The 19386-nt window shown below is 32.0% G+C and overlaps 1 protein-coding gene across 1 annotated transcript; it reads right to left on the bottom strand.

Annotated features, from left to right (window-relative positions):
• Positions 1 to 522: 522 nt before the first annotated feature.
• On the bottom strand, positions 523 to 11729 carry LOC140443231 (uncharacterized). The gene is made up of 4 exons (XM_072534372.1): positions 11479 to 11729; positions 10668 to 11172; positions 7625 to 8011; positions 523 to 3612 (listed from the first exon to the last, which is right to left on the bottom strand). The coding sequence occupies exons 1-4, from the start codon at positions 11602 to 11604 to the stop codon at positions 3242 to 3244; spliced, it is 1389 nt and encodes a 462-aa protein (XP_072390473.1). The 5' UTR covers positions 11605 to 11729; the 3' UTR covers positions 523 to 3241.
• Positions 11730 to 19386: the final 7657 nt, after the last annotated feature.

Here is a 19386-nt window from a genome sequence, read left to right as displayed (position 1 = left end):
CGATTTTGAGTTTTGAACGGTAACTTCTTAATTTTTTTGTGGAAATTATTCTGCTTTTGTAAAATAATATTTTATTGTCTCCTTATTACAATATTCACTTTTGCGCCAGAGAAAAATTTTACGAAAATCACCTTGTCAGTTAACCTGTTAATGTAACTGCTCTGTCTACTAACTAATTGTACGAGATGCAAATTAAATGCCGGCGCCGTTTACAAGAAAATCAAAACAATAACGGTTCCCAATTTGATAGCTCTCCGTACATTTTAATGGGTAATATGCGGTCCTTTACAGTGAGCCAGCCGTAACTGTTTTACTAGACTAAAATTTGGTCAGCACTATTTATCTGAATTCTTAATTATTTACTGTCTATCAGTTGCGTTTCATGAAGGCATCTTAAAAGTATTGACACACCGAAATTCCAATTTATTTGAGACATTTATTTTGAAAAATGAAAATAGGTAGACAACAATTTTTTTTTAAGAATTTCTTTAGATAATTAATTGCCAAATAACAAATATAACGATTAATAAAAACAATTTTATTTATAACTATTTACATTCTGTTTTTTTAAGCGTAAACACTCGGCCAATAGGGATCTGTGGAGTGAATAACACCAAGCCGCAAACACCTAATCCTGCAAATCCATAGGTATGTTTTTCTTTTGTTTTTTTTTTAGCCAGGGTTTGGACCATTATAAAAGAGCTAATGAACTTGCCAGAAGAGCATCAGCTACAGAACCCTTCCGTCCATAGCCGACCATGAGAGTTCCAAAAGTATCGACCTCGACCGGAAAAAAGCATGGATCCAAATATTTTGTAAATATTTTAGTGACTACCATTACCCGCACTTTGTAAGGAGGATTATTCAAAAAAGGACTTTGTTTTAAAATTACTACTTATATGCCCTTGTAAATTGAGAAAGTATCTGAAAACAATAACAAGAAAAACAATACAATATAGAACTACTCCAAGAACAATCAATAAGAGAACTATACCAACAACGTCTAGACCAAAAATTAATAGAATTTAGATACGGCAACATCGAAGAAATATACGAGCATATAAAGGCGAGTATAAAGCAAGCAGCATTCGAAGCCCTTGGGGAAAAAGAACATATAACAAATAAACAGCACTATAATGAAATAAATGAACCAACAAAAAGAATAATTGAAGAAAAAAAGCAACTATACAGAAAATGGCTGACTACAAACAACGATGAAGTTTATAAAGAATATAGAGAAAAAGATAGAGAAGTGAAAAAACAAATAACACAGCAAAAGAATGAAGAATGGGAAAGAATCTGCTTAAATATTGAAACATATATAGGAGGTACAAGAACTTCGGAGTCATGGAAAGTACTGAGAGGATTGAAACAAAACTCAAAAGAAAAAATTAAATTGGGAAATATACAGGACAAAGAATGGAAGGACTACTACAAGGAACTATTAACAGAACAAAGACCACAATTCATTGGAAAAGAAAACAGGCGAAGACGAAGCAGATTCCCACAACAAGAAATAGAAATAACAGATAGGGAAATGAGAAGGGCCATAAAAGCAATCAAAAATAAGAAAGCAGCGGGACCTGGAGGCATCTCACCTGAGCTTATAAAATACGGATCAAAAAAATTACACCGGATGATACAATGGATATTTCAGAAAGCCATAAATGGAGAACAGCTCCCAAAGGAATGGACGGCGGCATATATGACATCTCTATTTAAGAAAGGAGATAGAAAACGATGCGAAAACTACAGAGGAATAAGCGTAATATCATCAATAGGAAGATTATATGGGAAGATACTGCGAGAAAACATAGAGCAAGCGATAAAAGGCAAAATCGGGGAGGATCAGACAGGCTTCACGGCAGGAAGATCATGCATAGACCACATATACACACTGGAACAACTGTCGGAAAAGAAAAAAGCAAAAAATAGAGATATACACTTGGCATTTGTGGATCTGAGAAAGGCGTATGACTCTGTACCAAGGTCAGAACTATGGGAGGCAATGTACAAATTAGAAATACAGACGGAACTCATAGAAGCTACAAAAGCTCTGTATAAAGAAAATAAAGTGTCCATTAAAATGGGAACAAGAATCATATGAGACTTCACCACAACAAAAGGGCTCCTGCAGGGTTGTTCCACATCTCTAACCCTATTCAACATTCCTTGACTACATGGAAAAGAAAATGCGAAGGCATGGGAGTACCGGTATGGAACGAATACCTATACACGTTAAGTTTTGCAGACGATCAAGTAGTGATTGCACAAGACCAAGACGACCTCAGCTACATGATGAAGAAACTACAAGAAGAATATACCAAGGCTGGCCTAGATATTAACCTCGCGAAAACAGAGTACCTATCTACAAGTGAAGAAGACATAGAAGATCTACAGATTGATGACAACGTAACAATCAAAGGAAAGGATAAATTCAAATACCTGGGGTTTATAATCACGAAAAAGGCAACAACAGAGGAAGAAATTACACAAAGATTAGGACAAACAAGAACAGCAATCCGACAACTTAACTCAGTATGGTGGGATAGACACCTAAATATGAAGACAAAAACGCAGATTTATAAAACATTAGTGCGAAGTATTATGACATATGGGGCCGAAAATTGGATCATAAACAAGAAAAACAGCAGTAAGATAATAGCAACAGAGATGGAATGCCTGCGAAGATGCTGCAGAGTAACAAGAATGGATAGGAGAAGTAATGACGAAATAAAGCAAAGAACATCAATAGAAACAGACATACTAACATATATAGAACAAAAAAGACTAAAGTGGTATGGACATGTAAGAAGAGCTAGCGGCAGCAGATGGATAAAGAGAATAACCGAATGGAGCCCCATAGGAAGGAGGAAAAGAGGACGACCCCGAAAATCCTGGAGGAACGAAGTAGACGACGCCATGAGTAAGAGAGGACTAAACGATGGAGAATGGAACAACAGAGAGAGATGGAAACGGTTGAGCGAGGGAAGGCAGTGAATACTGTAGAATCCCTAAATATATATCTGAAAACATTGAAATTAAGTAGTGGATATGGCAAAATGCAGATTCTGTGAGGTAAAGGATGAAATCTCTATACATATATTCAGAAGCAAAATAACTTCCCCCTAAAAGTAGTACTGTTACCAGTAACAGTATATACAAACAAGGACACAAAAGAAGTATTTGACAATAGAAAAACGACATGAGCCTCGCGCATAGCACAAACAAAAAATTTAACCTACTGGCCTGGTTCCTCATTTTTAACTTCAATTCTATCATGCGTTCTCTTATGTTTCTTCAAAGAACTAGAATCAAAAAATCCCAAACAACAAATCTCACACCTGAATGGTCTTTCGTTTGTATGAATTCGAGTATGCACCGTTAAATTTCCATTTAGAGCAAAAGCTTTTCCGCAAAAAGTACATTTGTATGGTTTCTCCCCAGTATGGGTTTTAACGTGAGTCTTTAGATGGCCGATTTGAACAAAGCTCTTCTCACATACGTCGCATTTATATGGACGTTTGTTTTTATGGATCAGCAAGTGATGTCTATAACCTGTTGGATGTCGAAAATCTTTACCACATTCGTTGCAATGATGCGGTTTTTCACCTAAAATGGTAATAAAATTCAGTATATAAAAATATATATATAAGTTGACAAATAATGCTAGATTAAGTTAATTATTTTATTTAATGACAGTTTTAATGGTTTTTGATCTCTTTAACAATATTACTGAACTGGAATATGATGATCCCTCTAATCTAAACATATCTTGAACATGTCTTATGTCTACGTTATACTGGATATCGCACTAATAATACAATAGTGTCGCAACTCAAAATGTTTCGAAATCGACATAACACTATATCTTGAACTTGATATAACACGTAAAATTCAATTCCTTACACGTCAATCAAACTGTCGCTTTAATAGTGCAAGAAATGAATAAGAGATGGCGCCACAAGACATTATTCATAACTGACCGACTGTCGTCATCCCCCTCACAATATTATGTCATCTTTAGTTGACCAACAGTGATCGAGAACGCACGTGTTGCTTTGCTCATCATTTCGAATTTCCACTTTATTTCGGAATCAGGTTTGTAATTTTTATAGCTATATTTCGAGTTATTACATTCTTGTTGATTTGAACCTAATCATAACATTGTTTTTCTAGTTATTACACTAGTACTGATTTACACAAGCACTTTTTAAAATAATATTTTTACTAACGACAGTATTATTGGTTCAGTTAATTATTTTTGACATGCTACACTATTGTTGGTTTACCCAATACTTGTACAAAAGTTGAGAACGTCTGGTTTTCTGGCTAGCAAACATGTCGACGACTCTATTGTTAAAGTTAGAAATTTCATTAAGTACTTCCTTATAAATCGAACAGACAGACTGAATTCACTGGCTCATAGTATTCCCAAGAAAATTTTAATTCTTTGTAAAGTGGTGAAAGTTCGCTATGATTCCGCTGTTGGAAACTGGGGTGGTTAATAAAATGTGTAATAGTTTGTGTACTTCATAAACTGATTCTTCAAAGGAATACTTGAAGAAAATTTTTTGCGATTTATCACTAAAAGTTCATTTTTAATTTATCTTTACAAATTAAAGGACTGTAACTTGACGCAAAAGTACTGACTAAGGGAACACTTATCTGAATATAGGAAAAATTTTTGGGTAACTAATTTAAAAACTGGCAAATATTTTAGATTGTTAAAATCGGTCTGTAAGGTAATTAACCACTATATCACATACTTCTTTGGCATCGGTGGTGAGATTTTCTTCAGAGCCATGTTTATTTATGTTTTGCTAACGGTTCAACTTGATCCATTCCTATATTTCGTCGTATTTTGGATACAGTTGTTTCGAAGTGGTGTTTGATATAAAATATCAACATATTTCATGAAAACAGAAACTCAAGAAATTAAAGAAAGAACAGAAATTGTGCATTGAGAAGCAAATATTTTAAACCATAAACTTCTATCGTTGTAATATAATCCCAATCATTTTCCTCCTCGATCTTCTCAAAGCATTCCAATAATTTAGATTTATTCTTTCCAATATTGAAAGGTTCTAGGCATTTTTTATAACCTCACTGAGGCCGTAAGCTGTTCGATCTAGCACGCGTTCAAAGGACGAAATCCGTTCAACAGGTTTATCACCCTTAATATATCGCAAAATAATAACAAATAGTCTTTTGCAGGATATGTCTGTTGTTTGATTAGCTTCTAAAGAAAGAAAACTGACAGAATTAATATCTTTGATTAATTTTTCATAATCAACCTTATATATGTACTATTTAAATGTTCTTCTAATACACTATCAAGATTACAAAGCAAGGATAATAAATCTAAAAATTTTCCACGATTTTCTGATTCCTGTGCTTCATTGTGTCCTCTCAATGCTAGTTCAATGCCTGCCACAATACTTGAAACATTCAATAACTTTATTTAATACGTGCCTATTCGTTGTGCCCTGTCATTGTGTTTCTGAGCTGAAATTTTATGAGCAGAATCCATCACTAAAGCAATATTGCGAGTATCAAATAGTTTAAATTTAGATGCATTTTCTAAATGAAGAGCACTTTCTTCATTTTTTTAAATTCTATCAGTTAAATGTTTGAGATCTTTACAACCTACAGTTGTCCACAATAATTAACTGTTAAACAATAAACAATAAAAACAGAATAAGCTTTGTTTTTCTTCACTCACTATCAACCACGATTTTTTACCAAACCAAAACAAAGTAATACTAACAAAATAATAATGGTTGATACACACCTAATTGTTTAATTCCAATCTTTCCCTCTATCCTTAACATATGAAAAGGGTTTTGTAATAAATAGTCTACTTTGTTCATTTTAAATTAACGTTATCACACCGAAACAGCGTATTCTACACAGATCGGCTGCCCAAAACGGGCCCCTAAACAGTTTACACGACCTGCCTAGGATTATTGATGACAGTTGAAAAACATAAGCAATGCGATACAGCTGATACATGATTGCCATCATCATCATCTTTGACTCGACAATCCTCTGTGGATCTTGGCCTGCTCTAAGATTCGTCGCCATTCTGTTCGGTTTCTGGCAACATGTTGCCATCTTCTGATTTTTAATATCCGTAAGTCGGTTTCAACTCCATCTAACCACCTAATTCGCGGTCGGCCTTTGCTTCTTCTTCCTAGAGGTGTTCCTGTGGTTAGCTTTTTAGCAATCGTATTTTCTGGCATTCGTATTATGTGTCCAGCCCATCTAAGTCGCTGTGTTTTAATGAACGTTATGACATCTGGCTCATCAAAGAGCTGATACAATTCAAAATTATATGTTCTGCGCCACTGCCCTTGGTCGTTTATAGCTCCAAATATTTTGCGGAGTATTTTACGCTCAAATATTCCCAAAAGTCTCTCATCTTTCTGTGTTAGAGTCCATCTTTCTGCTCCATATGTGAGGGCCGGCCTCAGCAATGTTTTGTATATAATAATTTTAGTTCTTCTTTGAATGTTTCTTGAGTGGAAATGCTTTTGGAGTCCATAGTATGCCCTATTTGTAAGATTTATTTGTCTTTTGATTTCTTGCTTGTTTTATTGGTAGCAGTCAATAGCGACCCAAGGTATGTGAAGTTGTCAACACGTCCAAAGGTATGACTTCCAAAGACTGTTTCTCGTTCCTCATTTGCTATCGGATCCTTTGTAACCAACATGTACTTGGTTTTGTCTTCGTTGATGACTAGACCGACCTGTTTCGCCGCTGTTTCCAATTCTAGGAGATATTGCTCAACATCTCGCTTGCTACGCCCTATTATGTCAATGTCATCAGCATATGCTAAGACTTGTATCGATCTATTGTAAACAGTACCGCCGTCCCTAATTCGTGTATCTCGGACTGCCTTTTCTAAGGCAATATTAAATAGGAGGCAAGCCAGAGCATCCCCTTGTCTGAGTCCATCCTTTATCTCAAAGGATCTAGGTTTCTAGATACATGATTGCCACGAGGTTGTAAAGGAAATACTGTTGGGCCGCGGCGAATGAGACCCGCGGACACGGACGATTCGATGCGGCCCAGTCCAGTGAATGGTGACAATTAATAGAGAGGTATGGTGCGCAATTGTGCAATATATTATTTTTGTATTACGAGGGAAAACGATAATATACATGAGCAAATCAATTATTTAATGCATATTTATATAAAATGTTATAAAATGGAATCATAACTAAAAATCTACATATTTATATAACATATTTTTTGGTGGGGCAGACCCCCCTGGTCCCTAAGGACGCTCCGCCACTGGTCACACCCTTGTAGAGCCCTAAAGCTCTGTAGTCATCAAAGTAGCCTATATGATAGTAAGCTTTGATTGAAAATAAATGAATTATTACAAAAAGGTATCAAAATTATCCTTCAGACAATCTGGAAGCACCTCCAAATTCATTATTGTAGTGTTAGGTTACCCTAATCACCCAGTACATTTTCCGTACACTTTTTAAGTTTTTTATTTATAAATCTGTTGAATATATTGTTGCATATGTTCAGAAGATCAAGACTTCATTAATCTCAAATAGTTGTAGCTTATTCTTCAGAATTGCTTTACACTAAAAATAAAAATACTTACCAGTATGGATCCTAACATGTAGGTCTAGGTAGCTCTTCCTCATGAAACTTTTACCACATTCCGTACACAAAAAAGACTTTTCTCCGAAATGAGTCAGTTTGTGTACCGAAACCGCTCGCTTACTTGAAAAAGACTTTTGACAAAACTCACATTTCTCAAAACTTTTGACAGAACTCACATCTTTTTTATATTTTGGTGGTTTTCTGGGATATTTTTTCGGTATTTTTGTACTCTTGGGGATTTCACCTCTTTTTATTTTATGTCTTATATCATGGGAATAGTATGTAGAATATTTTTTAAAGCTAGAACCGCAGATATCGCACATGTATGGTCTTTCTCCTGTGTGAATGTTAAAATGTTCTTGTTTACTAATAAGAGTTCCAAATTCTAAAAATATAGTATTTATAAGGTAAGAGCAACAGCAAATTACAGTTATTTAACTTAAACACATTAAAAATGTAAGCAAAGTTTTTATTAAAATATCCAATAAAAATCTTTCATATGTCTTTGAAATAGGTTAAGGCAGTCTTTACACAAATAGTTAAAGACATGTATCCCTATACATGTTTTTAATTATGAATGAAAAGTTACAATTTTGCTGATTTTATATGGCTTATCCAGTAAATTCCATTGAATATAATTTATATAAACAAGTTGGATGCCACTATAGGCTTTAACTAAACTGCTTTTTAAGATTTTATGATTATTTTTCAATATATTTAATTAATACCACATATACTTTGTACATATTCTTTAAAAATAAATTATGTTTTAGAATTATAATTGCTAAAACTGAAGAATATATTTTACAATTTGAATAATATTGTAACATACAGTGAACGGCTCAATTATGGAATATTATTATTATTTCGAGAAACGTCGAGTTTTGAGGGAAATCCCGAAACAGGCCGATTTTTGTTATAAAATACCCATCTTATAACGTACATGGAGTAGGGATGACGTTACCGGTGTGGATGTAGTGACGTAATCGTTAATTTTTTTAAATAGAAATCGGTATCATGCGACACCTCATTTAAACGAGAATTTAATTCTCTATTTAACGACATTACATTTTTAACTAAAATATTTTTTTAAGGCTACAAAAACAATTTTTTCAATTTAAATTCAACTAATGATTTAATTCATAATATACTTTTAAAGTAACCAAATTATACATAACAATTATTTTAAATTAAATGTTCGAAATGCCATCCATCAGTTCCTGCCATGACTTTCTGAAGTAAATACTTAAAAAAGCAAAAATAAGTAAAAATAATGGACACAAAAAGTTATCTCATAAACACTGATACTTTTTGTCAAATGTTAATTCAAGCAAGTGATAGTGGCATAGTTACTGTAATATTTATTGACGTAAATGTTTTGATTTTGTGAATTGTCATCAGTTGTCAATTGTAATTTTTACTTTTGAATACTAAATTATGGCTCACCTAAATGAAACACAACGCATAGAAATATTAATTCTTAGCGGATGCAGAGATAAAAAAGAACACAGAAAGAGGTATGCAATTTATTCAACGCAAAATATCCAGACAGACCAATCAGTCAACCAACAGTAAGTAAAATAGTCCGAAAATTTGGAGAAACTGGGCATGTTAAACATATTCCAAAAGCTGGGCGTCCTAAAATTAAGACAATGTGAAACTTGATATTTTATTAAATGTACATGACAATCCTCACAGTAGTTCAACACAAATGGGTGAATATGATGGAGTTTCCCAACGATCGGTATTACATATTTTAAAAAAAGAAAAATATCATCCCTACAAAATTCAACTACATCAGTGATTAAACAACGACGATCCCGATCGCCGGCTTAAATTTTCTGAAATTATGCAGGATTTATGTATCCGCAATCCACATTTCATCAATCAAATCCTTTTTTCTGATGAAGCCACATTTTTTATACATGGTACCGTGAATCGTCAAAATTATAGATATTGGAGTCAAGAAAACCCACATTGGATGACTGAGTCACACACGCAATATCCTCAGAAAGTAAATGTAGGGGCAGGGATTATTAATGACAGAATCATTGGCTCTTTTTTCTTTGAAGAAAATCTAACAGGAGAATGTTATTTTTTTTTGAGAAATTAACTTGTACCTGTCCTTGCTAACATGTATCCAAATGCCAATAATCCAAATTTACCTAGTGAAAATAGCTGGTTTCAACAAGATGGAGCCCCTTCGCATTACGCACGTGAAGTATGTCAATTTTTAAATCATTGCTTTCCCAGGAGGTGGATCGGAAGACAAGATTTTATCGTGGCCAGCAAGGTCGCCAGATCTAACACCTCTAGACTTTTTTCTGTGGGGTTACATAAAATCAAAAGTTTATGTCAATAGACCCCAAAACTTACAAGACTTGAAATATAGAATTAGGCATGAAATGAGTCTAATTACTCCAGAAGTCAATCCTCAATATACTTGATGAATGTGTCCGTAGATTCGCATATTGTCAAGAAACTGATAGATGGCTTTTCGAACATTTAATTTAAAATAATTATTATGCATAATTGGGTTACTTTAAAGTACATTATTAACTAAATCATTAGTTGTAATTTAGTTGAATTTAAATTAAAAAAAAATTGTTTTTGTACCCTTAAAAAAATATTTTAGTTAATGTCGTTAAATAGAGAATTAAATTCTCGTTTGAATCAGGTGTCATATTATACCGATTTCTATTTAAAAAAATTAACGACTACGTCACTACACCCACGCCGGTGACGTCATCCTTACCCCATGTACGTTATAAGATGGGTATTTTATAACAAGAATCAACCTGTTTCGGGATTTACCTCAAAACTCGACGGTTCTCGAAATAATGATAATATTCCATCATTTAGCCGTTCACTTTATAACACAACACTGTTTTTAATTTTCATATAAATAATTTGTATGATTTTTCCCAACCTTGTTAAAAAACTAAAATGGCAAACAGTTTGTTGGCTGTATTTATACCAAAGTGACTTACAAACTGGTAAAATATACTATATACAGTGTTCTAAATGGTAGATCTACTTACCCTTATTACATACTTCACATTTAAATGGTTTAATTCCTTTATGAACTATCCTATCATGTCTCCTTAGGCTGGAAAAATGGTTAAATCTTTTTAAACAAATTTTACAGTTATATACACCTAATTTGCTATGAGTTTTTAAATGCTGGTTTAAGTAACGCTTTTTAGCAAATGTTTTATTACAGTCATTACATTTGAATTGCTTATTGCTTTCATCTTTAATATAAATAACTTTTATTGTTTCTGTTTCATTTTCACCATTTTCAGATATACTTAAAATACCCTCATTAAAAGAATCTTTAGAAAATATATCTTGGTCAGCATCACAACTAATATCTGATTCATGATCATCAATCTGTTGAGAGAAATTGATCTGCTTACTGCTTTCATATATTTGTCGAATATATACATCACTATTTTTTACTGTCTGTATAAAGGAAGAAATGCTGTTTGTTTTCGTGAGACACTCATTACATAATTGTTTTGGCAATTCTTCATTCAGATCTATCTAAAAAATAATATATTATACATTTTCAAATAATAATAGAAGTAGTCCTAAAAAATGTAATTCTGCAAAACTGCTACATATAGTAAAATGGGAAAAAAAATTGCGAATTTGCTAATAAAGCAAAGCCCAATGTATGAAATATAATTGTGTCTGCACTGTATTGTCTTCCTCAGTTGGCCATGAATTCTCAACAAATATGGGATATATTGTTCTGAAGCTATTTTAATACTTTTGTGATATTACACCTCATGACTTTAATTTTACAAATTACTAATTTTTAACTGAACCCATATTATATCTACTCACCTTTACATCGGCAATTTTATCAAATATGTTTATACTATTTTGGTTTATTGGAGACAAATTATTTCTAGAAAGGCAACTGCGACAAATCTGCATAAAGTCTTGTGTTGTTACATTCAAGTTTTCCATTATTTTCTAGACATGTACAAAGCTTTAAACCGTTAAATTTTTGCTTTAAAACCAGAATAGTGCATTTAGTAGTATCAAATGTGTATTCATTGTACCATGGTATCAAAGTATTTTCACAGTGTATTGCATGGTACAATGAATACACAAGGTATGATATTGCGCATGACATTTGACAGCTGGCCCAGGAGTGTGACGTAGTTAAGATCGCCTGAACCACCTCGAATCCATTATTACAGCTTAACGTACACATTAATTTTGAAATTATGGTTAAAAAGTGATCTAATTTTTTTTTAAATGTTTTGTTTTGGTTATAATTGAATAAAAAATATATTTTCAGTAGCGTAAAACCTTTACTTCTCCTAGAGATTCAGGCTAAATATTTATTTTTGTTTTCATACATATACTAATAATATAAGTACTCTTTTTGTATGCAAATCCCTTGAAATTTAAAAATTTTCTGCAGAGGAAATACTGTGAATAGGTAAATAGTAGTAGATTTGCTTATTCTGATTCACTGTCACTCACTTCCAAGCAGTTTTACTGAAATAAAAACAAAATAGAGTACAATAGAGAAAAATTTGCATACAAAAAGTACTCTTTTTGTATGCAAATCCCTTGAAATTTAAAAATTTTCTGCAGAGGAAATACTGTGAATAGGTAAATAGTAGTAGATTTGCTTATTCTGATTCACTGTCACTCACTTCCAAGCAGTTTTACTGAAATAAAAACAAAATAGAGTACAATAGAGAAAAATCTGTTTTACAATTCAATATGGTATTTTAGATGAGTTATAATGAAATTTAGTGAAATAAAAAATATACACATTACTATAACCTGCCGATTACTATATGCAAAATTTACTTATCAAACAATATAATAATATGAAAATAAGACACAAATTAGTTCAAACGCAAAACACAATAAATATCGACTTCAGACGACTTTACACCGGCAAGACAGAAAGCTTGTATAAAAACAAAAGTTCAACAATAATATCGGTTATCAATGGTGACTATTGCAAGTTATGAGATAATAAATATATTTTAAAGTATCTCAATACTGACTGAGTCATCTATTTTATAATAGAAAAATAATTTAGATATATGCTTATATATGTGTCTTTATACAAATGGTGTTTAGTTACTATTTATTTATACTGTATAGTATTTTTTGTAAAACTGAAAGTTTTTATTTGCCATTGTATATCTGGTTTTGTACCTTTTTCAAAGTACGCTGTGCAATTGCTTGTTGCAATAGTGACAATGAAGATAAAATCTTTAGGTTTCATACATTTCCTAAAGATAGCGTGACCATAAAACTGTGGATTATATCTTGTTGTAGATAGGATAATTTTAATTGTAATACTGCAAGAATTTGGTATACACATTTTAAAACTGAAGATTACCAAAGAAATCTACAACAGGAACTTTTAAATTACGTTTCTAAAAAGGGTCTAAAACTCAAACATGAGGCAGTACCTAGTCTTTATTTGCCTAAATCAACATCGGCTACCCTTTTAACCAAACAAAAGAAACGCGTACAAGGAGGCGAACACAGAGAGTCCAAAAAGTATGTTGAGCAGCTTCTTACTACTTCTAGGTCAACGACGTAAGTCTAAATCTTTATTTTTATTAATTATTAGTCATGAAACCTTAATGGTTTTTTCATATCGATTTGTTAAGTAAGAAATTAGCCTCAGCCTGCTATGCAATTTGCAATAAGAACTGTTTCGGTTGAAATCAATTTAGCATCTTCCAAAATAACGTATTTTTCTTTGTTAAATCATGTTATCATTATTAAAATATACAATGTTATCATTATTATAAACAATACCAAGATAATTTTATGTGCGAATATTACAAAAATGTCATTTTAAATGTTGTGCAATATTGTGTGCCCTCACTACACTCATATTCGATGGCCAGCTAGCTCATTCGATATAAATAAAGTTGACTTTGTCATTATTTATTTTGATTTTGTGTTAAGTTCAGTAGGTATATATACGTACAAATTTTGTGTACCTCCATTACCACTTTTCTGTATCTTTTTAAACATCTGAATTATCGAACTCTGGAGTATAAGTTAATTAACCTGTACCTACGTGTAATAAAAGATAATTAAAACTTGACTTATAAAGGATATCTATGTTTTATAAAGGATAAATATTATAATAACATAATTTTATCATCTCTTTATAATTACTATAATTAAATTAGCCAAATTATATAAAAAAACTTAAAATTAAAAGTCTTTCCTATACAACTACATTCAAATGTTGCGGGAATAAGCGATCTTGACTACGTCATGCGCGAAAGCGAACCGATTTTGGAACATTATGTATCATACCTTGTGTATTCATTGTACCATGAGTGTATTGTATCAAAGAATACAGAAGCGTCGCGCGTCGGTTCCACGGTGATCTGTGCGCTATTCCCTTCATAGAATAACAGAATAACATGGGTCTTTGATAACATGTGTTGGTTGTTGGTTGTTCTCAGATTCCCAGTCCGAACTGTCTAGTGTCTAGTGAATTTAGTAATTATTTTTTTGCGAAGTTAGTTACTTTTTGACAGACTAAAAGTGGCTGGAAATTACTATACAACCAAGCACACGTACTCATAACCAATATTAATAGTAAACAAACTAAATAGTAAATTAAATAGAACTTTACGAATTACCGACAATCAATATTTATTTATCTGCACCATATAATAAATAGTTATGTTAAATTATAAGAACTAAAATATATTTTTTAAATATATACTACTCAAAATTTTATGGGTTTAGTATACACTTCCACTATTTATAATAATTCTTCTTTTTTTCAATCAAAGAAGTCTATAATTAAAATTTATTTAAGCTGTTAATACTCTGAGCTAGGAACTTTTGTGTTGTAGGTTTCCAGCTATGAATCTTTCAAAATGTGTCCGAGTTGAGCGAATGGACCTTATCTACAGTCCATCTAATTTACAAACCGTTGCACGTCATCATCATTGACAGAGATCAAAGTTAACATAGTTGCAAAAGTATAAAAAAATCCTGAATAAATCAAATAGGTCACATAATTATTGCAAAAGTGGATTATACAACAAAATAAATTAATAGTAAATAATAAAAACAAAACTAAAGTGTCAACACCGCAACTGTCAAATAAGTGTTACCAATGTATGCCAAAATATCACCTTCTTTCGATTATAGTTACAGTGTGTTCCGAACAAATGTTCTTCATAAAAACGCTTTAGAATGCATTTATACAAATTAAATGAAACATATTATTGTGTATTTTTTTAAGTTAACATTAATAGAAATCTTTAAATATTATTTCTACGCGTATATAATAAAATATGTCTAGTGGATGTAATGCCAGTGTACTCGGCAAAGTGTTTCTAAAAAAGAACACACCTACCGCCTAAATATTTCGTGTTGGTATCATGTGACGTCACGGACTATGACGCCGATGACGTGTAACGGTATGTAAATTAAACTCCATTCGCTTAGCTCGGGCATATTTTGACAGATTCATTGTCGGAAACCTACAACACAACAATTCCTACTTCTCAGTATTATAGCTCAAGTATCCTACTATTGCAGACTTCTTTCTTTAAAAAAAGAAGAATTATTCAAAATAATGGAAGTGTACCCATCAAATTTTGGATAGTATATATTTAAATAATATATTTTAGTTGTTACAATTTAACATAACTATTTATTATATGGTGTAAATAAATAAATATTGATTGTCGGTAATTGGCAAAGTTCTATTTTATTTACTATTTAGTTTGTTTACTATTAATATTGGCTATGAGTAGGTGTGCTTGATTGTATACTAATTTCCAGTCACTTTTAGTCTGTCAAAAAGTAACTAACTTCGCAAAAAAATAATTACTAAATTCACTAGACAGTTCGGACTGGGAATAGCGAACCGAGTATAGATGGACTGTATATTCTTTGATTGTATCAAATCATTATCAAATGGACAGTGGAAGTGTGACGTCACAACTGTCAATTACTTTCCAAACAAAAGTTGAAATGTCCAATCTCAAGACTTTTTAATTTCTATAAAGTTAACATTTGGCTTCCTCTGCTACTCTTTCTTTTAAGTATAGTGTTTTTACGATAATACCATCATAATTCAGTGTTCTATTTCTATGAAATATAGTTTAAAAGTTTAAATTAAAGACATTCTAACCTTACTTTATTGATACATGCATTTTATTGCTATTTTTATAAAACAACATGCTTTATTATTTACACAACCTTGTAAAATTGTTGTAGTAACTATTAGAATACTTAGATATTGCAAAAAGCGGAAAGATTCTGTAAAAAAAATGAAAAAATAACGAAAAATACAAATTATCCACACTAAACAAGGTTTGTTTGGAAAGTGAAACTGACAGATATCAATAAAATCTACGTCATCACTTCCACGGTCCATTGTATTCATCGAGCAAAAAGACAAAAGAGGGAATGTAATCCTTATGAAAAGGAGACCAAAAAAGTGGCCTCTGATGACGGACATATCCGGAAATGCGAATGCGCCAAATTTAAATTTTCCGACACTTATTAACAGTAGCTATAAAATATTTTTAGAATGGGTCTTAGACGAGAAAGTTTTAATTAAATATTAACGATAATAGTCTAAAATGCGACACAATTGTTAAAAAACTTCAATATAAATAAGATTTCATGTGACAGTTGGGACAAACAATAACATAACCCAACTAAATTTGATGTCTTAAACAAGGAAAGGTCTTTCTTTCCTTGTTTAATGTGGCCTCTCAAGATGGCACTTCCTGTCTAACAATATTTTTGCCCCCACTACCTTTACATTCCCTCTTTTGTCTTTTTGCTCGATGATTGTATTATAAACAAAACAAAAACAAACATGAAGTTGGAACATCTTATATTCTTCTTTTTTATTTTAAATCGCCTTTTTTATAGGCGAATATTCAGAGAATCTAATATGAGATATTCGAAATTGCAAAAATTTGTGAATAATCTAATATCCAATGTTTTACAGACTTCTATATATATTTTCTTTGTAAATTTGAAAAGGGTAGACCACGGTCATGATACCTTATGTAAATACTCAAGCTATTTTTATCTATTAATCAAAATAGAATAATAACCATATATTCATAGATAATACTTAAATTACCGAGGTTTAAATTTAATTTTTCCAACTAACTATTCCTTTAATTACTTAGATTTATTAATACAGTGATTTTTTGTATCTGTGTGTGAGCTAAGGAAAATTATTAGTTTCTTTTCATAGATTCAGAGTTATTTAGTCAACAGGTTTTTAAAATTATACGATTAACGATTTAAATTGTTTTTTTGGAGGTTCTTTTACCCTATATCTACTTACCATTAGTAATTGTGTCATTATATTCTATTATCATTGTTATATTATCATCGAACAGGAATAAGCAGAAATCGTTGTACCGTTGTACAACCGAACGTGACGTCCAGTTTGAAACGGGCTGGGTTCCTCTGCACCGTCCAAGTGTAGCCGAATAAATATATCGGCCCGGTACAAGTAATTAAGTTAAATTACTTCGGATTATCCTTCGACTTTGGTGTATTTCCATTAAGCGGTGGTTCTTTTGTTACGTGGATTTAAATAAATTACTCTTACTCAGTAGAAATGTATTTCATTTTATAAATAGTATACCTTTAATTGGTTGATAGACAATATAATAATTACTATTTATTTGCTCGTTGCTTGTATAATAAATATTATCACTTACAGTTGTTATTGTTAACCCGTGATCGGATGATTTACCATGCGGCAGTTGAACTTAAGAGCGATGTGTCTTCTCGGACAGTTAATCGTAAAAGAGGGGAGAATTCTATACAATCTCTCGCAAGTCAAATTTTGGTCTGTACCAAAGGGTTGGTCAGGGGTAGGACGCGGGAGCGCTGTTGCCAGTTTGGATCAAATCCGAACACACTTCATTGCACCAAGGAAGTTATGAAACAATCACCCTAACCTAAAGCAATTCAAAAGCAACAACAGTTTCGTGGGTAAATGTTTGAGCGAGCACAGTAAGAAGACGACTTAAGGAAAACAATTCTGACTTCATGAAGGCGAATAACAGATCCAAAACGTATCTATACCAACCCACCGCTAAGCACCTGCATAGACGGCTGCTTAGAGCAGTCGAGATTAAACGGCACGAGAGCGATCGTGTTGTGATTGGACTTGAATGCAACCCTATTGCTTCCATACCCGTGTCAGCTTGAGTCGTGTGCGACTGCAACTGCAACACGACCGCTCCTCTGTGGAACTTCAAAGAAGATTCAAGCACAGGAACAGATTATTAGAGTAAAATTATTAAAACAAAGACCAGTCATATTTTTCTACAGTGATTTTGATCTCTTTAACAAATTCTATTTAGTAACAAACTTTGTTTAGTTAAAGTAGAAATTGATTTACTGCATGGAGTCTGGTTCTCACGATAAACATTCTTTTAATATAATACTACTGCAGCGTTCAATAATTAATTGGACATTATTAGTAAATGAAGAAATATATGTTTGGAATTTAGAATAGCATTTGAAGCTAGTCGATATGTATGATCAGAGAGAAATGAGTCAACTACTTGTATGTTATTTAAGTCCAAACTACTAAAAAAACTTATCAATACATGTTGAAGATGTGTTTGTTATCCTGGTGGGAATATTAATAAAATGTTTAATGTTAAATTCAGCTAATAAATTTATTAGATCATTTCATATAGTATGGGGTACAATTATAGGGGGTTTGAAAACTGGGGTCAGAAACTACAGGGGGTGGAGATAGGGCAAGCAAAATAAACGAAACTGTGCGAACGGCACTCAGGGTTTGTTTGTGCATTATTGGCTTCGGATTCTCTGTCCATTCGCCATCTTACCTTTATGGAATTATTTTGTATTTTTTGTTCGGAAGCTCTAAAGGAGTGCTTCTTGCTTTCTTCTCGTTTGCTATACAATCATAGTCCTGAGACCATAGTCCATAGACCAAAGAAATATTTTCTATATATCTAATTTTACAATTATACATTAGATTTTTACTTCTCTTATAACATATTCAGCTTGTTTTGAATTATTTCTTTTTTTTATATATATACATATACACACACACACACACACACATATATATATATATATATATATATATATATATATATATATATATATATATATATATATATATATATATATATATCTCATCTTTTTATCTTATATAATTTGGGATATTAGACTAGGATACAATTTGACGCTCAGGGGTCGATCAGAGCATTTAGATGAGACAGGTGGACCTCGGATAGACTTAGGGCTTTGCACGAAGGGAAAAAGAAAAAAAAAACATAGGTTATAAACTTAATCTAATACATAAAATATTCGCAATTTGAGAATTTGTAAGTTAAAAATGAATATAACAATGATGATTCATAGCCCGTAAGAAAATAGATGGAAAAGCATACATCTAACTATCTGATTTTCGGGTATTTTCGAATTTTATCTTTATAAAAGAGTGAAATGAGGACTTTTACAATGGATTTTGATAACGTGGAAGAAAAAGTGTTGAAAAATGTTGAATTACCAACTAAGTTTTGAAGTTATGTGCAAATAAATCAGTAAAAAAAATGGTTTTTTTGATTTTTCGATGTTTTCCGCTCAGAGATTAAAAATTATGCCTTGGCCATTTAAAAGAACGAAAAAAAAATATATCAAAAATTACTATTTAAAACCTAAAAAATTATTGAAAATTTCAATAATTTTTCCTGAGCTTAATTT

Source organism: Diabrotica undecimpunctata, chromosome 6 (assembly GCF_040954645.1).
Source record: "Diabrotica undecimpunctata isolate CICGRU chromosome 6, icDiaUnde3, whole genome shotgun sequence".
Classification (NCBI taxonomy): Eukaryota; Metazoa; Arthropoda; class Insecta; order Coleoptera; family Chrysomelidae; genus Diabrotica; species Diabrotica undecimpunctata.
This window is presented reverse-complemented; position numbering and strand designations above follow the sequence as displayed.